Source organism: Tasmannia lanceolata, unplaced genomic scaffold (assembly GCF_043159265.1).
Source record: "Tasmannia lanceolata isolate RefF3 unplaced genomic scaffold, GAP_Taslan_0.1 ptg000008l, whole genome shotgun sequence".
Taxonomy (NCBI): domain Eukaryota; kingdom Viridiplantae; phylum Streptophyta; class Magnoliopsida; order Canellales; family Winteraceae; genus Tasmannia; species Tasmannia lanceolata.
This window is the reverse complement of record NW_027518685.1, coordinates 23807385-23824296: the sequence shown is the minus strand read 5'-3', so window position 1 is coordinate 23824296 and position 16912 is coordinate 23807385. Positions and strand designations below refer to the sequence as shown.

The 16912-nt window shown below is 40.1% G+C and overlaps 1 protein-coding gene and 1 pseudogene across 1 annotated transcript; both read right to left on the bottom strand.

Moving 5' to 3' along the window:
• Positions 1-333: 333 nt before the first annotated feature.
• Positions 334-2686, bottom strand: LOC143883457 (tryptamine hydroxycinnamoyltransferase 1-like). The gene is made up of 2 exons (XM_077386807.1): positions 2052-2686; positions 334-1276 (listed from the first exon to the last, which is right to left on the bottom strand). Exons 1-2 carry the CDS (start codon positions 2657-2659, stop codon positions 544-546), a joined length of 1341 nt encoding a protein of 446 aa, XP_077242922.1. The 5' UTR covers positions 2660-2686; the 3' UTR covers positions 334-543.
• Positions 2687-6465: 3779 nt separating this feature from the next.
• LOC143883456 (histone-lysine N-methyltransferase, H3 lysine-9 specific SUVH6 pseudogene) lies at positions 6466-9668 on the bottom strand (annotated as a pseudogene).
• Positions 9669-16912: the final 7244 nt, after the last annotated feature.

Genomic DNA, 16912 nt, shown 5'->3' with positions numbered 1-16912 from the left:
CGCGGCTGGTCTGTTGCATGTCAGACCAGCCACCTCATGAATGGAGACAAAAGCTGTTGTCTTCATTAACGAGGTGGCTGGCGTGACATGCTACAGATCAGCCGCGAAAACCCGTTTGAGATGAACGCTAGCAAGTCCCTTTTAAGATAAACGTTAAGAATGTGTTCTTTTGTTGTCATCTCCTGTAGAGACAATATACATGACACCTTGTGGATAAGGACTTGGATTTGTATGCTCAAGGTCATATCGAGCTGAAATCATTCCTTCGGATTAGTGTTCAAAGATTATGCTATTGAACGAATATAACATCTCATTGAGAACTTTTCAATATGATTGTCGACAACTCATGAGATTATTATTGGATTTTATTGCTGACAAAGGAACTTTAAGGACCTTCCAGTCAAAACACATAACCAGTCTTTGGTGAAGCCTATCTTCTGATACTCAATAAAGAAAACAACCCCCTATTATTGATAACTACACCCTTCTATAATAGTCTACTACAGTGAACAAAGCAACCTCTTGGGAATATTTCACCATCTCTCAAGCCAAGGAGTGGGAGATTTGTCTGAAGAGTTTTGCATGCTCTTCCAACATAGTAACTATAACATCCACACCCCCTTTATCATCCTCGTCCAATGAAGGAATTAGTATGACCACCCCTTCCACAGGCACCCAACCAGGTAAAAAACTACACAATCTACCCCCACACCCAAAATCCATCTCATCAAAATTTAACCCTAACCAGCTATCAACTTCCAAATTAGGGGACAATACTGTCCCCTCTACATCTGTATTAGGCATCAGAACTTCCCTTTCATTAATAAACCCAAAATCGATGAACGATCGGAGATAGCTATCTCCGACCTGTCGAACTCCATCACTAACTAGTCCGGCGGTATGTTCAAGAGTTCCATCTAGTAAGTCTTTCACAATTGCATTTGAGAAGGCACTGATCACCAAGTTACCAAAGTACTCTTTTGGAGCTGGCGGGGTTAATCTTCGCCGTCCGTTCACCGCTACCCTGATTTGGGTAAGGGCCATCGGGTGAAGCCCGCGAGCCTCGGTTATCTTCCTCCATAGGTGAGCCGTTAGCAACTCGAAAGTCGAATATTTTTGTTGAAGCTGACCCTTCAGCTTTGTTGATATAAACTCCTTAGAGTAATGTGCTAATATGTTACGTACATTGGGATTGAATTCCGATAAAGCTTCGTTGTAAGAATGAGAAATGAGGGAGAGCGGTACAAACTCGACCCCCCAGAATTCGAAGTCGCACCTGCGAACACAAACCCATATCAAACTAGAAAGCAATAAAGAAATTAAAACATAAACATAAGTCACTTGAGGATGAGAAGCTTTTAAATACTCGTACAAAGACCAAAGATACCACAGATCCACTTCGGATTGGATTTACATGTCTTGATCATGATCCCTTCAGAATCTGTTGGGGATTCCATGCGAAAGCAAAGATCCCACATCAGAAAACTGAATGGATGTGGATGGGCTTATAAGGACTTGGCCATCCTCTCCTTAACAGCTAATTTTTAAGGTTGGGCATCCTCTTCTTAACAGCTAATTTTTAAGGGTGAATTCTCCCCGAGTCCCAAATAGAACCCTTATCAATTGGATCCTTTTTGGATCCTACTTTTCTTTAGTCTAGGGGTCCCATCAGAGTGTCCTAGATCATACTTACGCTGCGAAAATACCTGCAACTGTTTAGTCTAGGGGTTTCATTAGCGTCCTAGATCATACTTACGTTGCAAAAATACCTCTGATGAACAGAGATAAATGAACAAAAATATGATGATTATTTTTGCACATTCATGCTCTTCTAAAATATCTAAGACGCTCCATTGGATTTTCTAACACATTTGGGTCAAGATCTGAAATAATTTCAGACCTTTGGATATGGATCCAATGAACACCGTTTTTAGTATTTGTTGACACCCTCCTAGCAACATCAATCTAGTAGTGGTTGACTAGTTGGGAGTAAAGTGTGCAACACTTCACTGGTGATCAATCAGAATACAAGACATCTATCACAGTAATACCTGGGAGGGTGGCGAGGTGCAAGCATGCTCTGGTCATAGACCGGAAGCGGGGCAACATCAAGCCCACGAACCGACCTCCCCCAAGCCGTGAAGAAGGAGCCCATAGATTGCCCGTCGGCAACCCAATGGTGTATGGTTATTGCTATAACCAAACCGCCGCAGGCAAAACGGTTGAGCTGGACCTGGATCAAAGTCTCAGCTTCTTCGGTTGGCGGGTAGAAGGATTTCGTATCTATAGATGGCTCAAGTGGGAGATAGTTTTCGAGATTTTCTTCCACTGTCGCTTCTACAAATAGCGTCCCTCGGCTCTCCCCTCCGCCAAACAGAATGCATGGCAAGCCGGGGTTGGTTTCTCCGAAACGGCCTACGAGGGTCGGAAAGTGCACCAGGGTTTTAATCAAACCTTCCTTCAAGGTGGTGTTTGTGGCCGCCGCTGGTTTGAATGCGTAAATGATGGGGATGTGAAAGTTCAGGGTCGACCTATCGAATATGGTGAGGGGTATTTGTGTAACTTTTGTATGTTGATCACCATTGGATATGATGGTGGAGCTCAGCACTTGTACTTCCATGTCAGAGGGTTGGGTTTTCTTCTTTTGGCCGGTGTTCATATAGTAGTTCTCCTCTTCTATTTTGAGTTACAACAGTTTTGCCGGTGTTTTTTGTTGGGTGTGAACACAATTTCATGCTTGTGGAAGGTAGCTGCCAAGTTCAAACATGGCTGCCACCTACCATTCATGGCTGCCAAATTCAACATTGGCGGCCAACAACCATGGGTAATGGCTCCCACACCCATGCATATAAATAGGCACAAGATGTGCCATGAAACAACAAGTGAAAAAAAAGAAAGAAAGGGAGAGAAGAAGAGGAAGAGAAAGGGAGAGAACAAGAGAGAAAGATAGTGAGAGAATGGGCCCTAACATGCGTAGGCCATGCCCCAAAAATTCTCCATAGGATGAACCTAAAACTCTAATCTGTAGAGGTTTCCATATGTGTCGTCTCTCTATGGATAGGAGGGTTAGGATCAATCCGTGGAGATAATCATATAATCAGTGAACCATGGTACCATGGTGTCCGCATGTAGAATAGGTTGTGTACCAAAAATCATCACCATATGAAGATCCTAAACCTCCAATCTATATAGGTTTCCTAAAAATTTGTTGACACTATTAACTCTACAGACCAGAGCATTAGGTTTTCTGTTGAACTCCCATCAAAATCCAACTTATAGGTTGTTTTTCTAATGCCAGAAAGTTAACAGCACCCAAGCTCACAGCTCTTAAGCCATGTGAGTCAAACACCAAGTGAACAAAGATGACTACCCTTTCCAAGTTTCAACCTGAGTTTCAAATCTAGCCGTGTCATCGTGGATTCACCCGAGTTGGCATTTTTCCTTGCAAATTCAATCAAAACTCCTTTGACATACCCCGATTATGTTAGTGATTTTGCATTTTCAAAATCATGTATATTACATGTTTTAGTGTTTTGGAAAATGTTTTATCAAAAGCGTTTGGGAAAAAGAAAATGTTTTCTTGGAAATATTTGCTTTTACAAAAGGATGTAGAAGTGTAGTTGAAAAGATAGTTCCACATCGGATGAGAGAAAAGAAAGAGAAGGGCTTATAAAGCACTACCTTTTCTAACTCTTGTTGATTGCACATTGGGTTGAACCCATGGTTGGACCCGCGGGACGGTGCAACGCACCGTTCGCACACGCGCACGCGCACGCGCGCGCGCGGCGTGGGCAATGGGCTATAGGGCGCATAGTGGCGCTTTATTGGCGCTTTTTTAGGCGCACTTTGCACTTCGCACGTACGCAACGTCGCGAGGAGCGATTGGAGCCTTTAATTTTTCCAGATTTGATCTGCACCGTTGGATCAAGATGAAGGTGGACCGGTCGGATGGGTGGGTCAATTGGTTCGCAGGCCCATCAAGCCGAATGGTTCAGTTGGGTTGGGCTTCAGTTCGGGCCTAACGGTCGGCCCAACGGGCCCATGACTCCAACGGTCAAAGGGTGTGATCAAATGGGTTGTGTCCCTTTCCCCAACGGTCATGTGCCAAGGGGGTGCGATCCACACCATAGATGGTTGATCTAACGATGACTGGGTTGGAGAGAGGTTTTACTCAAGCCAACAGTCACATCTAGGATCGATCAGGACCGTTCAATATCAATGGGTGCGATCTAACGGTCAGATTTCAAACATTCTGGAAAGGTGCCCTGTAGAGGTGTTTTTCACACTGAAAAGACACCAGATGGTCTATAAAAAATGTGCAAACTTCAGTCATTTAATATATAAATCGAATTGGCAATTCTTACTGAGTTTTTACACTCTCTTCTACACTCCTACAAAAATCCCCAACTATTTCTACATACTGTTTTTCTTTTGTTTACTGTTCTAGATACTGTTTTTCTACAGAAACAGAATCTAGAGATTTCTCTAAGGCTTGAAATTTCGGAAGGGCATTTCGGGTTTGATTCCGCTAGTGCTACGCGTCATCAAACATTAGTAGGGCTTCCCTACTAGGCTTCATTGTATCTTGGAGGCAATTCGCGGATCCCCTTTGCACACTACTAGTGGGGGCGAATCTTGTCTTAAGGAAAGTGATATCACGCCTTGAAGCAACAAGTTTCTGTTTTCTATCATCAACAGTACCCTCAACAAATTTTCCAACAGATTATCACTGCATAAACTTGAGTACTCAATCGCATCAACCGAGTACTTAGTCACGCTCTGTCGAGTCAATTAGGATTTGCTTTGGCCACATTTTGCCTCCATCTGCGTTTTGAAATACTGTTTCAACAACCCCAATCAATATCCAGTTGAACATATTAGTTCCAGCTCAATTGAAGATGCATTTGATATGGCAGACAGAAATTGGGTGGTTTGTTTTTTTTTTGATTGGTAACGAAAGCTTTATTTAAAGAAAGGTGGGGAATCTGCGACCGACATGGTTGGAACATGAAGAAAGCAAAATGCAAAGCAAATAGGACATCAAGTAAAAATATAAAAAAGGTCCTCAAGGGGGGAGAAAATAAAAAAATAATTGTAGAGCATCTCTACCCACTAGTGCCCGGGCTAATCTGTCTGCATTATTGTTGGCCGATCTCTGAACAATGATGAAAATGAACATGGTAGTCTGCTACTTGCTCCTGGATCCCATCCACCATAGCGTCAAATTAACCTCCAAGGGTGAGAGCGGCTACCATCCAGCTATCTGATTATATTGAGCGAGTCTCCCTCTAAAATCAATCTGCCTAATTCCCTCTCCTCCTTAATCTGATGCCTTGCAAAACTTACCTCAATTCCACTTCATTGGAATCTATGATCCCAATGGGACCGGAAAGAGCCCACCTAGAAATAGGTGTTTGTTAAGATAGTAGAGACTTCATCTGCCAATAAGATTCCTTTCCATGTATTAAGGGATCCTCAATTTCATAACATGGGATCGGCGATTAATAGAGGTAATAAAAGTTATAAGCGTCCTTCATTTGAGAGGGCAAGGACATATTTTTTACATGAAGTGAAAAAAATGTGGATAAAAAGTTATACCTTAAGAAAGACACTTGGAATAGTGATGGGGTGTCCATTGATCAACATTATTGCAACAAATAGACATGGTTCAATGTTCTTACGCGTTTAGGAATATTCATAAGTAGAGAAGACAGAAGCAAACATTGCAGAGTTCTTATTGAAATCCATTGAAGAGGTAGGGCTATCTAATGTAATACAAGTCGTGACAGATAATGCAACAAATTGTAAAACAATGACAGAAACCCTGACAAAAATCAACTCCACATGCAAAAAAGAGAAAGAGCACAAGATTCCATTATGCTATTTCTAAAACAATGACAAAAAATAAAAATAAAAACCAGTGGTGAAGAATCTTACTTAGATTTCGGACGTGATTTCGTACCGAAATGTTTCCATAATTGTATAACATTTTGGTCGAAATTTCGTATCGAAACTGAAGTAGAAATTTAAAACCTTGATCAAAACAACAGAGGCAATAACAACCAAGGTTTTAAATTTCGACCGAAATCTGAAATTTCGGGTTTCAGTCGATAAAGAAACCAAAATCGATTAAACCCGAAACCAAAATCGATTAAACCAGAAACTGTAGTTTATTTGGCTGAAATTTTGAAATTTCAATCCCGAAATTTCAACCGAAATTTTAGGAATTTCACCCAAAAAACTGGATTTTTGATAATTATTTACTATTATCCCAAAATTTCAGTACGAAATTACTGAAATTTAGGAAATTTCGATCGAAATAGAGTAGGAGAAAAAGTAGCCGTGGAATAGATTTCGTCGGATTCGGCAGAAATTTCAGTTTCAGTTAGGACAGAAACGCATTCCGAAACCAAAATTTGAAACCTTGATAACAACTAGTACCTATAGGCATAATTTCATGGTTGGTATTGGCAGCAGCAATGCATGACCAACAAAACAAATTTTCTACATATAAAAAAAGGCCCAGTTTCAATACAGCCTGCCGGTGCACTCATGAGAACCACAACAACAATTTTTCCTCTTTATATTGCCATCAGAATCACGAACCTGGTCTATTGTATAATTGTAGTGGTACGTTAACTCTTGTAAAGGGGGAATATTCTCAGCAGCAAAGAGCATTATGTGAGGCATTCTCTTGTCATCATGATCATAAAGGAGATTCTGTGCATAGAGGTTGGGAGAACAACTATGATTGATAAATCTCCCCACACTGCCATATTCAGCTGCATCAATGGTAAAGTCCACATCCTCAACGACTTCGCACGAAGGACTTGATTGCAGGTCAGGTATAAGGGTCGAGAGTCCATCCCAAAGCGCATGGTCATTGTAGTTATGCCCAATATCAAACAAATATTCATCATTACATGTCCTTTGTTCCGCCTCTGTATCTTGGAGCAGCTCTCCCGTGTATTCACATATGAAACTACCGGATGGAATAGAAGTCCAGGATCTGACTCCCCAACCCCTTGATCTGGTCTTGAAGATCTCTAATTGAAATTTGATCCCATGCTGGCTGACTCTGTTATGGCAAGATGGAGGGCACTTGCAAGAAGGACCGCACTCATAAACAAGTGGTTTTGCTTCCACAATAGCACCATTGTAGTTGAAAGGAATCTCCCCTCCATTTTTAACAGCACAGGAACACTTCTCAGAATCTGAGCACCCATCAGTGCACTCACAACCCCTAGGAGGAGTTCGGTTGTACCATGAAGGATATATTATCTTGGTTATGTATTTAAATGGCAACGGACGCTCATCATCTATATTATTAATAGCACAGATGGGCATCTTCTCATTTCCCTGAGAAATATCATCAACACAAAGACCTTCACGCAATTTCAGTTTTTTTGTGATCTTGACTTCTTTCACAGCAACCTCCGATTGTCCCGGTATTCTTCTCAACTGAAACTTAAAAACACAACAACCATGGTGTCCCCTTTCAGTCCGGAAGTTCTCAACTAGATATAGCCCATCATACGTGTATGTCACAATTTCCTTTGCCCTTGTATTCATGGAATCACGGCCTTTAATTTCTTTAAATCCACGAATGACCCTCACGGGTTTTTGGGCATCCATACTGTTCTTCAGTGCTAGATTTCCCCACTCAAGTTTTTGAGCCTTAGGTTTCTTATGTTCAGTCAAAGAATTTCCACCTTGACCGGAATATATCAGGACATCGGAACTGTCCATGTCATCATCATAACCCCCAGAAGCTACAATACTAGTAGCGAAAATTTCCTCCCCTTCCCTTGCGTAATCTAGACCACCCTGCAATTGACGATGAAGGCCAATAATAGCAAGCTCCACCCTGCATTGAAATTCGTCACCAACTTCAACTCCAGGCACATTCCCCAGGATAGGCTTACCGGTGTTTACCCATTTATTTTTCTCTTTGAGAAGCTTAGAAGCCCTCATATCAACCCTCTTATTCTGCCCTTGTTCCTTTGACGTTGCTTCCTCTTCTTGCAAAAGCTTCCTGCACATTGCCTGAAAAAGACGTAGAGTCTCTCTGACTTTGTTACGAGTGACAATCTCTTCATGGTCATCATCTTTGCTGTTGGAATTAGGAATAACAAATGGAATCAAGCTCACACTTGAGTCATGCGATTCTTGAACAATAAGCGCATTCTCGTCATCTAATTCAACAAGTGATACAGAATCTTCGTCATCCTTGACAACCCTTTTATTCTTGTGTTTGGAATCAGATTTTCCCATAGGAGAGGGTTTCTTGTCTGCTGTTTTTCCTTCTTTATTTGATGAGAAAACAGTGTTTTCGTTTCTCTTGGAAACAGACTCCTGTTTGTGGTCCACCAAAGGTTCTTCGCTCTCTACCGTGTGTTTACCCACACCAATAGAGGAGCTAATCACATTCGAATCAGAAAGCCACTCTCCTTGCCTCGACGAACAGTTTGGTGAAGCCATCGGAGCCTGCACAGTGATCGTATTGCCAAAAGATTCCAAACCCATAGACTCATCTCCTTGAGATTGATTTTTAACACTATTTTCATCTTCTAAATCCACCATTAACTTTCTTTTAGAACTCTTAACATTGCACTGTTTTACAGATTCCATGCCCACTTTCCCTGCTGAACTTTCGCTTTCGCTGTCACTTATAATAATTACAGATTGAGATATTATCCACGATATAGTCTGACTTTTTTCACGAAATTCTCTCTTATCCTCCCTTTCCAACTTACTCCCAGAAGCCGCTCTAACTTGTACTATGTCACTGACTTCATTGGTATCATCTTCAATCATAATACACTTTGAGGCAGATTTAGAACTAACTAGACCACCAATCTCTTTGCAAACAGTAACCATCGACTTACTCACAAAACCATCTCCAACTCGAACTTCCTTCCCAATTAAATCAGTATCAATTCCTTTTGAATTGCCCTTCACATTGTCAATTTTCACAGTCCTAGGCAAACCATCAGATTTCTCAGATGGGACATCTGGAAAGGCAGATGGTTTTCTTCTCTTAAATTTAATAGGATCTCTGTTGTTTTCCAAACTCCGATTCCACGAAGACTCGCCGCCGTTCACAACCCCATCTCGAAGGGCAGAGGGTTCTCTTAGCTTATACTTAATAGGATTTCTATTGTTTTCCAAACTCCGCGAAGACTCTTCCTTAACATCATCATCACTGAGCGAATCCGCGCACAATGTAATACATGGACTCTCAATTTCCACCATTTTTTTGTTACAAACCCAACAAAGTAGAGAGAAAAAGAAGCAGAAAAAGGAATCAAACAAGAAAATTACAGTGGAAAAAAAAGAAGTCTGTGACTACAAAAACCCTAGAATGGAATAAAAATGTATCTAAGAAAACTAGTTCTGATCAATGGAGAAATAGTTACCAATTCAACAGAAACTAACAGAACAAAAAAACAGATTTCTAAGAGAAAGTGAAGAGATCAAGGTGGGTCAGAGCTGAACAGGATTGAAATTAGGATTCGAATGGGAAATAATCAAATATATGAGAGAGAGGAAAAGGAATCCTAGGGTTTGGTGGAGCAGACCTGTATGGTGGAAAATCTGCTTTCAATTTGCTCTTCGTCCCTTGTCATTGCAAACCCAAAATCTTCAGCAAATTCATATTCCTTTTCTCTCTGTTTGTATCGTAATCAACCTATAAAATCTCTTGTATCTATTTATAGAGATTTTGGGAAGTTGTTTTCACCTTTTTAAAGGGCTGAGATGAAATCTATCAGAAAATAATGTGTCTTAATCTCAGCTGAAAGGCTGATTATTGGGCCCACTTCAAACGATCTATACCGTCCATCATAATTAATGTCATTTGAACTAGAGGAAAAATATTTCCCGGGGAAACATTTTTCCTAATTTAGAAAGAAGTGATATATAGTCATGACTCATGAGTTATGATGTATTTAAAAGATGTCATTATAAATTGGAGGTCACCCAAAATAGAAGTTGAACAGCTGTGGCTCAAGTTACCTTTTTCACTCCTAATTAGACTGTTGAAAAAATAAGAAATTTTGGGAAGTTTTTCTTTTGGAAACTTTCTCAGAAATTTCCTGCCTACTATAGAGCTTCAATAGAGCTCTTCCCAATCGAGAATCTCCCCATAAATCCCAACAAAAGTGAGTAAATGGAGAGTGGCTTAGTCAATGGAAAATAGAGACTTAATAGCTTTGGTAAGTGGTAGTGGTGATAGAATCACTTTTCCTAATTTAGATTTATTTTCTTTATTTGAGTTATTGCTATATTAGAGTAGGGTTTCCTTATTTCCTTTTTCCTATTATGCTGATTTATATTTTCTTATTTTGGTTTCCCTAATTTCTATATAATGTAGATGTTGTATCGCCTTTGAGCAATGAATAATCAAATTTAGTACAGTTTGCATGTTGGAGGTTGAGTTTCCTCGAATTAACTCATTGGAGGCCTGAGTTTCCTCGAATTAGCTCATTCATTCCCTTTTCTATCATCTTCTTCCCTATTTTCTTTTATAATAGAGCGGTGTTCTATCAAGTTGGTATCATAGCACTTTCCTAGTGAGTGCCTCTGACGCGTCTTCAAAAGAACGAGCTCGGTATCATAGATTTGAAGGCTTATTCTATGGCTGTCGGGAACAAGAATGGTTCGTCATCAGAAGAACAAGCCTTGGAATCGAGATTGGAAGCGAAATTGGAAGCGAAGTTCGATTTGAGATTCCAAGCTTTTGAAGAAAAAATAATGAAGATGTTTAGATAATTGGTCTCTCAAATTCCGAATCTTCTTCAAGTGATGACCACCCAAGATAGACCTAATCTTGTGTCTAAATCTACTATTGTGCATAAGGATCAGTATGAACAAGGCACTACAAACTTCCGTGATCGTCGAATCAATGAATGTGATAATCGAGGTGGCGAAACATATCTCGACAGAGATCAAAATTTTCCTCGGATTAAAATCGAGTTTCCGCGATGGGATGGTAGCGATCCGATTGGATGGGTGTCTCGAGCGGAGCGATATTTTTTATTCCATCAGACTGCGGAAGATCTCAGGGTCGCAATCGCTTCTATCAATCTCGAGGGAGATGCTACTCAATGGTATGATTGGTTTGAAGCAACTTGTCATGGAACTCCAACTTGGAAGGAATTCGTAGAGGGTCTATTAGTTCGTTTTGGCCCATTTGGGTATGAAGATGTCCATGGTGAGCTAACAAAAATAGAACAAACGACAACTGTATTGGAGTATCAAGGTCGCTTCGAACGACTCTCAAACCAAGCCAGAGACTGGTTAGAGCCACAGTTGGTCGGGACGTTTGTAGCAGGACTCCGTTCAGACATTAGGCGGGAAGTTAAGATGTATGGTCCTCGTACGATGACGACGGCTATCTCTTATGCGCGATTGCAGGAGGAAAGACTAAATGAAGATAGTCGACGTTCGTATAAAGGCTTTACTGGCCGACCCCCTGATCTTCTTCAAGAAGGTCCCATTGATTCCACGGATCACAGTATGCATATGAAGCGATTGATGGAAGAGTAACTCAATGACCGAACGACTAAGGGGCTATGTTGGCACTACGATGAGAAGTGACATAAGGGTCATTGCTGTGGAAAAAAAGGTTGTTAATAATCGAGCCAACTAACTATTCCTACGATGATGATGAGAATAATCAACCTTGAGGACAAGGTTGAAATTAAGGGCGGGGGAATGAAAGAATCACTTTTCCTAATTTAGATTTTTTTCTTTATTTAAGCTATTACTATATTAGAATAGGGTTTTCTTATTTCCTTTTTCCTATTATGCTGATCTATATTTCCTTATTTTGGTTTCCCTAATTTCTATATAATGTAGATGCCGTATGGCCTTTGAGCAATGAATAATCAAATTTAGTGCAGTTTGCATCTTGGAGGTCGAGTTTCCTCGAAGGAACTCATTGGAGGCCGGAGTTTCCTAGAATTAGCTCATTCTTTTCCTTTTTCTATCATCTTTTTCCCTATTTTCTTTTATGATAGAACGGTGTTCTATCAGTAGGCACGGAAAAATGAAGACTTAATGGCTTAAGAAAGTAGTGGTGGATTTAGAGTTTCAATGAAGAGTTCGAATTTGAAATATATAGGAGGGAAGTAGGACGGAAAAAGATGGAACAAACATGTGTGACTCAGGCATGTGCAAGCTAGGTCAACAAAATGACCAAAATATAATACCCTTGGACACAAAATTACATTTTTATCCTCGCTAGATCTCTCAAAAATAAAATAAAATAAAACCAGGGTAAATAAAATTAGTATCCAAAAAATAGACTTTAAAAAATTTAACATATTGCACTCAAAATTAAATGTAAATTTGGGTCCAATAATCGGTTTTGGACTCAACAATTGGTTCTCAGGGACTAAGTGTTTTTATTTGGTGTTCGCGCATAGGCACAAGTATTTTAAAGAAAACACTATGGGGCCCTTATGATTCGATGATCCAATTCATTTATTTGTTGGGCACGGACTTAAATATTCAAAAAATCATCTCCATAGGATGATCCTAACCCTCTTTCAGGGATGGTTACACATTATAAAAAAAGCTTTAGAGATTGGAGGGTTAGGATAATTCTACGGAGGATTATCAGGACACAACCTATGCATGTTGGGGCCGCTATTTTTGAAGTGAGAGAACTAGATTAAATTATTTTATATCATTAAATCACTTGTTCACATTTGTTGTGAGAGTGACTTTTCATTAATGGTGGACCCTTTACCTTAGCACAGGAAAAATATGTGAACGTCATCACCACCGACTTCACTTATTAGATGGAGTTTTTATTAAGGGTGATGATATTTTCACCCCCCTGCAGTACTTGCACACCCCCTTATAAGGTGATTTGACATAAAGTTGCCCATTTTTCACGTCAAATCAGGTTATAAGGGGTGTGCACGTAATGCCGGGGGGGGGGGGGAGGGGGGATATCATCTCCCTTTTATTAATTAGGACTTCTTTCTATAAGTTAGATAGAGTTTGTCTTTTTAGAATTTCTAAAAGATTGGTTAGAATAGTTTGTTTTTATCTAAAAGTAGATACATTAGAAAGTTACCGAGTCAACTCAACTACTTTGGTGTGACATGTGAATGAAAATTAGAGTGCATGCATAAAGTTTTTCTTTTACAAAGCCTTTTATGGTTCTTCATATCTATAGATTGCATGTGACATTTTGCAATTTTGTTTCTCGCTCTTTTCAATAGTTTGCTTCTTCAAATTATCGAAGAAAGTTCACAAGTGGTATCAGAGCAAGGTGTTTGCTCTTTGGTTGCTTTGAGGTGATATCGAAGTTGGAAGAAAGAGATGGTAGAAACCATTTGTATGTTGGCGGGGATTGAAAAGCTCAACAAAACCAATTACAACTATTGGAAGTCGTGCTTAGAGTTGTACCCTCAATGCCAGGATCTATGAGAGATAGTGAACGATACCAGAAGTGGGAGTGGATGCGCTGCGGAAATAGAAGATTTGTGCCAGAATAGCATTGTATGTATTGAAAGCATCAATACATAAGAAGTTGATTGAGCATATCAAAAATGCGAAAACTCTAAAACAAGCATGGGATGCACTCCCATCTCTCTTTTCATGAGCAAATGATGCACGGTTGCAGATGCTGGAAAATGAGATATGTTCATTAACACAAGGTACTTTATCTATCTCTGATTATTTCATGAAAAATAAGAACTTGTGTAATGGGATCTCTCAACTAAATCTAGAATCTAAGGTTCGTGAAAACTGGATGCAGAGATTGATTTTCCGTGGCTTGAGACCTGAGTTTAGTGGATTTATCACCCTATACATGGTTGGCTAACGCAACCATCTCTCTTGGAATCGGAGAATTTCTTGATTAATCAAGAGACGTTGGCAAAGCAGATGGCTGGTTTGTCTGTGAAAGAGAGGAAGAGCTTGCGGTGACCAGCAAGAGAAATTGGCAGAAAAATAAGAAGCTGAAGAATGCCTATAAGAAAGGTGATCAGGCTCACTCGTCATCCCGAGCTTCTCCAGGCTCGACGCATCTGACTGCCACTACCCCATCTAAGGCGTATGTTGCTTCATCCACTGTTGCGCCAGTCCCAGTTGATGATTCATTCACTATCTCACGTGCTGACTATGAGGAGCTTTGCTTGACTGCTCGCGCTCCCACTACGGCACAGCCAGGTAGTTCACCCGCTACCCTTCTTTCCAGTTTCCGGTCATGGATTATTGACTTTGAGGCCTCGAACCACGTGACCGGTAACCCTTCCCAGCTTACTCTTTTTCACTCATTTCCATCTGTTTCTTAGTCCATTACTCTTGCTGATGGGTCGATAATGATAAATCATAAGAAGACATGATTTTAATTGTTAACCTTATGGTAAGCTAGGTCACATTAAAAGAACTTGTCGGTTTAAGATATATACCGATGATGGGAATGTTGTCATCGAATCCAAAGACAAAGATGATGATGACGATGGTGAATGGGATATGCAAGCTTTTTTTGGTTGTAATGTGACAGTGGAAGATACTGCTACAAAATATGATTTTGAGGGGAAGGTTTCTTTTGCAATGAACGTTGCAGATTCCCCTATTGTGAAGAGTATATGACTGGAAATCAAATAAGTTTTTGCGGTTAGAGAAACTTACCGATTTAAACAGCCTATATCTCCTCCAAAACTATGAAAGGAAACGGGTCTTGAGAGATTTAGGTATTGCAACCTTCAGTTTGTCTCATTTACTGATTTTGTTTTGCAATTTTTACTGATCAAGGTATGGGACAAACAATCGAGATAATTGCCAAACCCTAAGTTACGGGTTTTAGAAAACGAAAGGACGGATCTTACTAGGTAGAGTCGTTTCTCTTGTAAACTCTACTGGTTCGGATCCATTGTACACGTGGAATTTTTTTAGCCATCCATTCTTGATCTAACGAACCAGCATAGTCCATCTCATTACCTACTACACTATCATAATCATAGGATAGAGGACTAGGCATACGCAATTACTATAATTAGGATCAATGGTGACGATCAATTCGAAGGAGAACATATGGGGATATGTATGTACAATCAAGACCGTTGATCTTTGTAGATTATCATGAGGCGGCCTATGTGGATCTCGGCCCATGATGAACGGGCATCCCATGCATAAGATAATGAGAGCAAAATCAACTGTTTATCTTTTCTTCTTGGTGTCTTAAACAAGGCTGAATGGATCAAGGGCCTAAGATCTCTTTTGATTTCATACGATGGGACACTCATGGCCCGATGATCCAAACAATTCATTTCTTCCTAACATGGATGGGCCATGCCCCATATTTTCTCCATAGGATGAACCTAACACTACCAATCGGTAGAGGTTTCTATGATGTGTCGTCTATATATGAATCTATTCATTGGAAAGAGAAGAAAAAGGGCACTGATAAATCGACTCCCCATGTGTCTATCTCTCTCCTCTTTCTCTCTCTAACCTAAAGGAGAGAGAAAGACACATGGGGAGTCGATTTATCAATTTGGGGAGTCGATTTATCACTCCCCGAAGAAAAAATGTGAACAGTGACTGAATTGATGAGAATATAAAATCCAAATTGTGATATGTGACCAAGTACTCAGGGCGAGTCTATCAAGATTGATGAAGCATTAATGAATAATCCTAATGTGGGTGGATTTGGTCAAGGGAGATACAGAAATAGTACTTCAAGATCCATTACGTGTCCAAGTCTCTCTATGGATCGGAGGGTCTGGATCATCCTATGGAAATAATCATTGAACCATGGTGTCCCCATGTAGGATAAGTTATACCCCAAAATCATCTCCATAGCATGATCCTAGCCCTCCCCCATCTATATAGGTTTTCTAAAATGTGTTACTACAGATCAGAGCGTTAGGATTTCTGTTGAACTCCCATCAAAGTCCAACTTCTAGGTTCTAATGTCAGAAAGTTAACAGCCCCTAAGCTCTCACCTCTTTAGTTTGAACCCTAGTTTCAAAACTCCACGGGTTCTCGCTGATTCACCCGAGTAGACTTTCTTTCACCTTTGGCTGCATTTTTGTCCGAGTTTATTGTTTTTCCTTACAAATTCAATCAAAACCACCTTGACTCAATCGCATCCACGGAGTGCTCGTCACGCCCAGTCGAGTCAACTAGGATTTGCTTGGCCGCATTTTAGTCCGCATCTGCATTTTGCTTCGCCGCATTTTTCAACCACTCCAATCAATATCTAGTTGTACATATAAGTTCAAACTCTAGCCTCCCTTATAAGGTTCATAAAGTTTATGTTGTGCCTCTCTAGCCACATCCACGAACGATAGAAAATAAGAAAATTTTGGATTGTATTGCAGATAATTCAATTCCACTGAAATTTTTCCAGCCCCCTAGGTCTCTTTTTTTTTAACTGGACATACTTGGGTTCAGTTTGGTTGCCATTGAAATAGTGTTTTCCTAGGAAAATAAAGTAAAATGATAGCCATTTGAGTTTCCCCCCAAATGGGAGGGGAAAGTAAACAGGATTTTTACTTCTACTTTGTTTTGGGAACTGATTTCAACACAACCAGGTTTTGATACAAGACGCTCATGTTTCTTATCTTTTAGTATTTAAAGAGCTGTAAAAGGGTTTTTACCGTTCCCACGAAGCACTTACGTGACAATTAAATGCTAAAAAACAACTTACATGAGCGCATGTATCAAAACATAGTCGTGCTGAAATCATTTCCCTTTGTTTTTAGTTAGAAAATGATGTCTTTTTCTTTTTCTTTTACTTCTACTTAACGTGCATCCAAATGGATAATTTCACATACCGGTGAGGACGCATATGGTTGGTTCCAATCTTATGTTTATTCTCTAGAGGAATGACAGATACAACGGAACCCTTGCATAAAGAGCCGCAGAAGGGCTCTTGATTGGA

Coding starts and splice junctions, on each gene's coding strand:
- LOC143883457 (XM_077386807.1), bottom strand. CDS start 2,659: ATGAACACCGGCCAAAAGAAGAAAACCCAACCCTCTGACATGGAAGTA. Junction 1,277..2,051: donor GCACCTCGCCACCCTCCCAG/GTATTACTGTGA, acceptor TTGTGTTCGCAG/GTGCGACTTCGAATTCTGGG.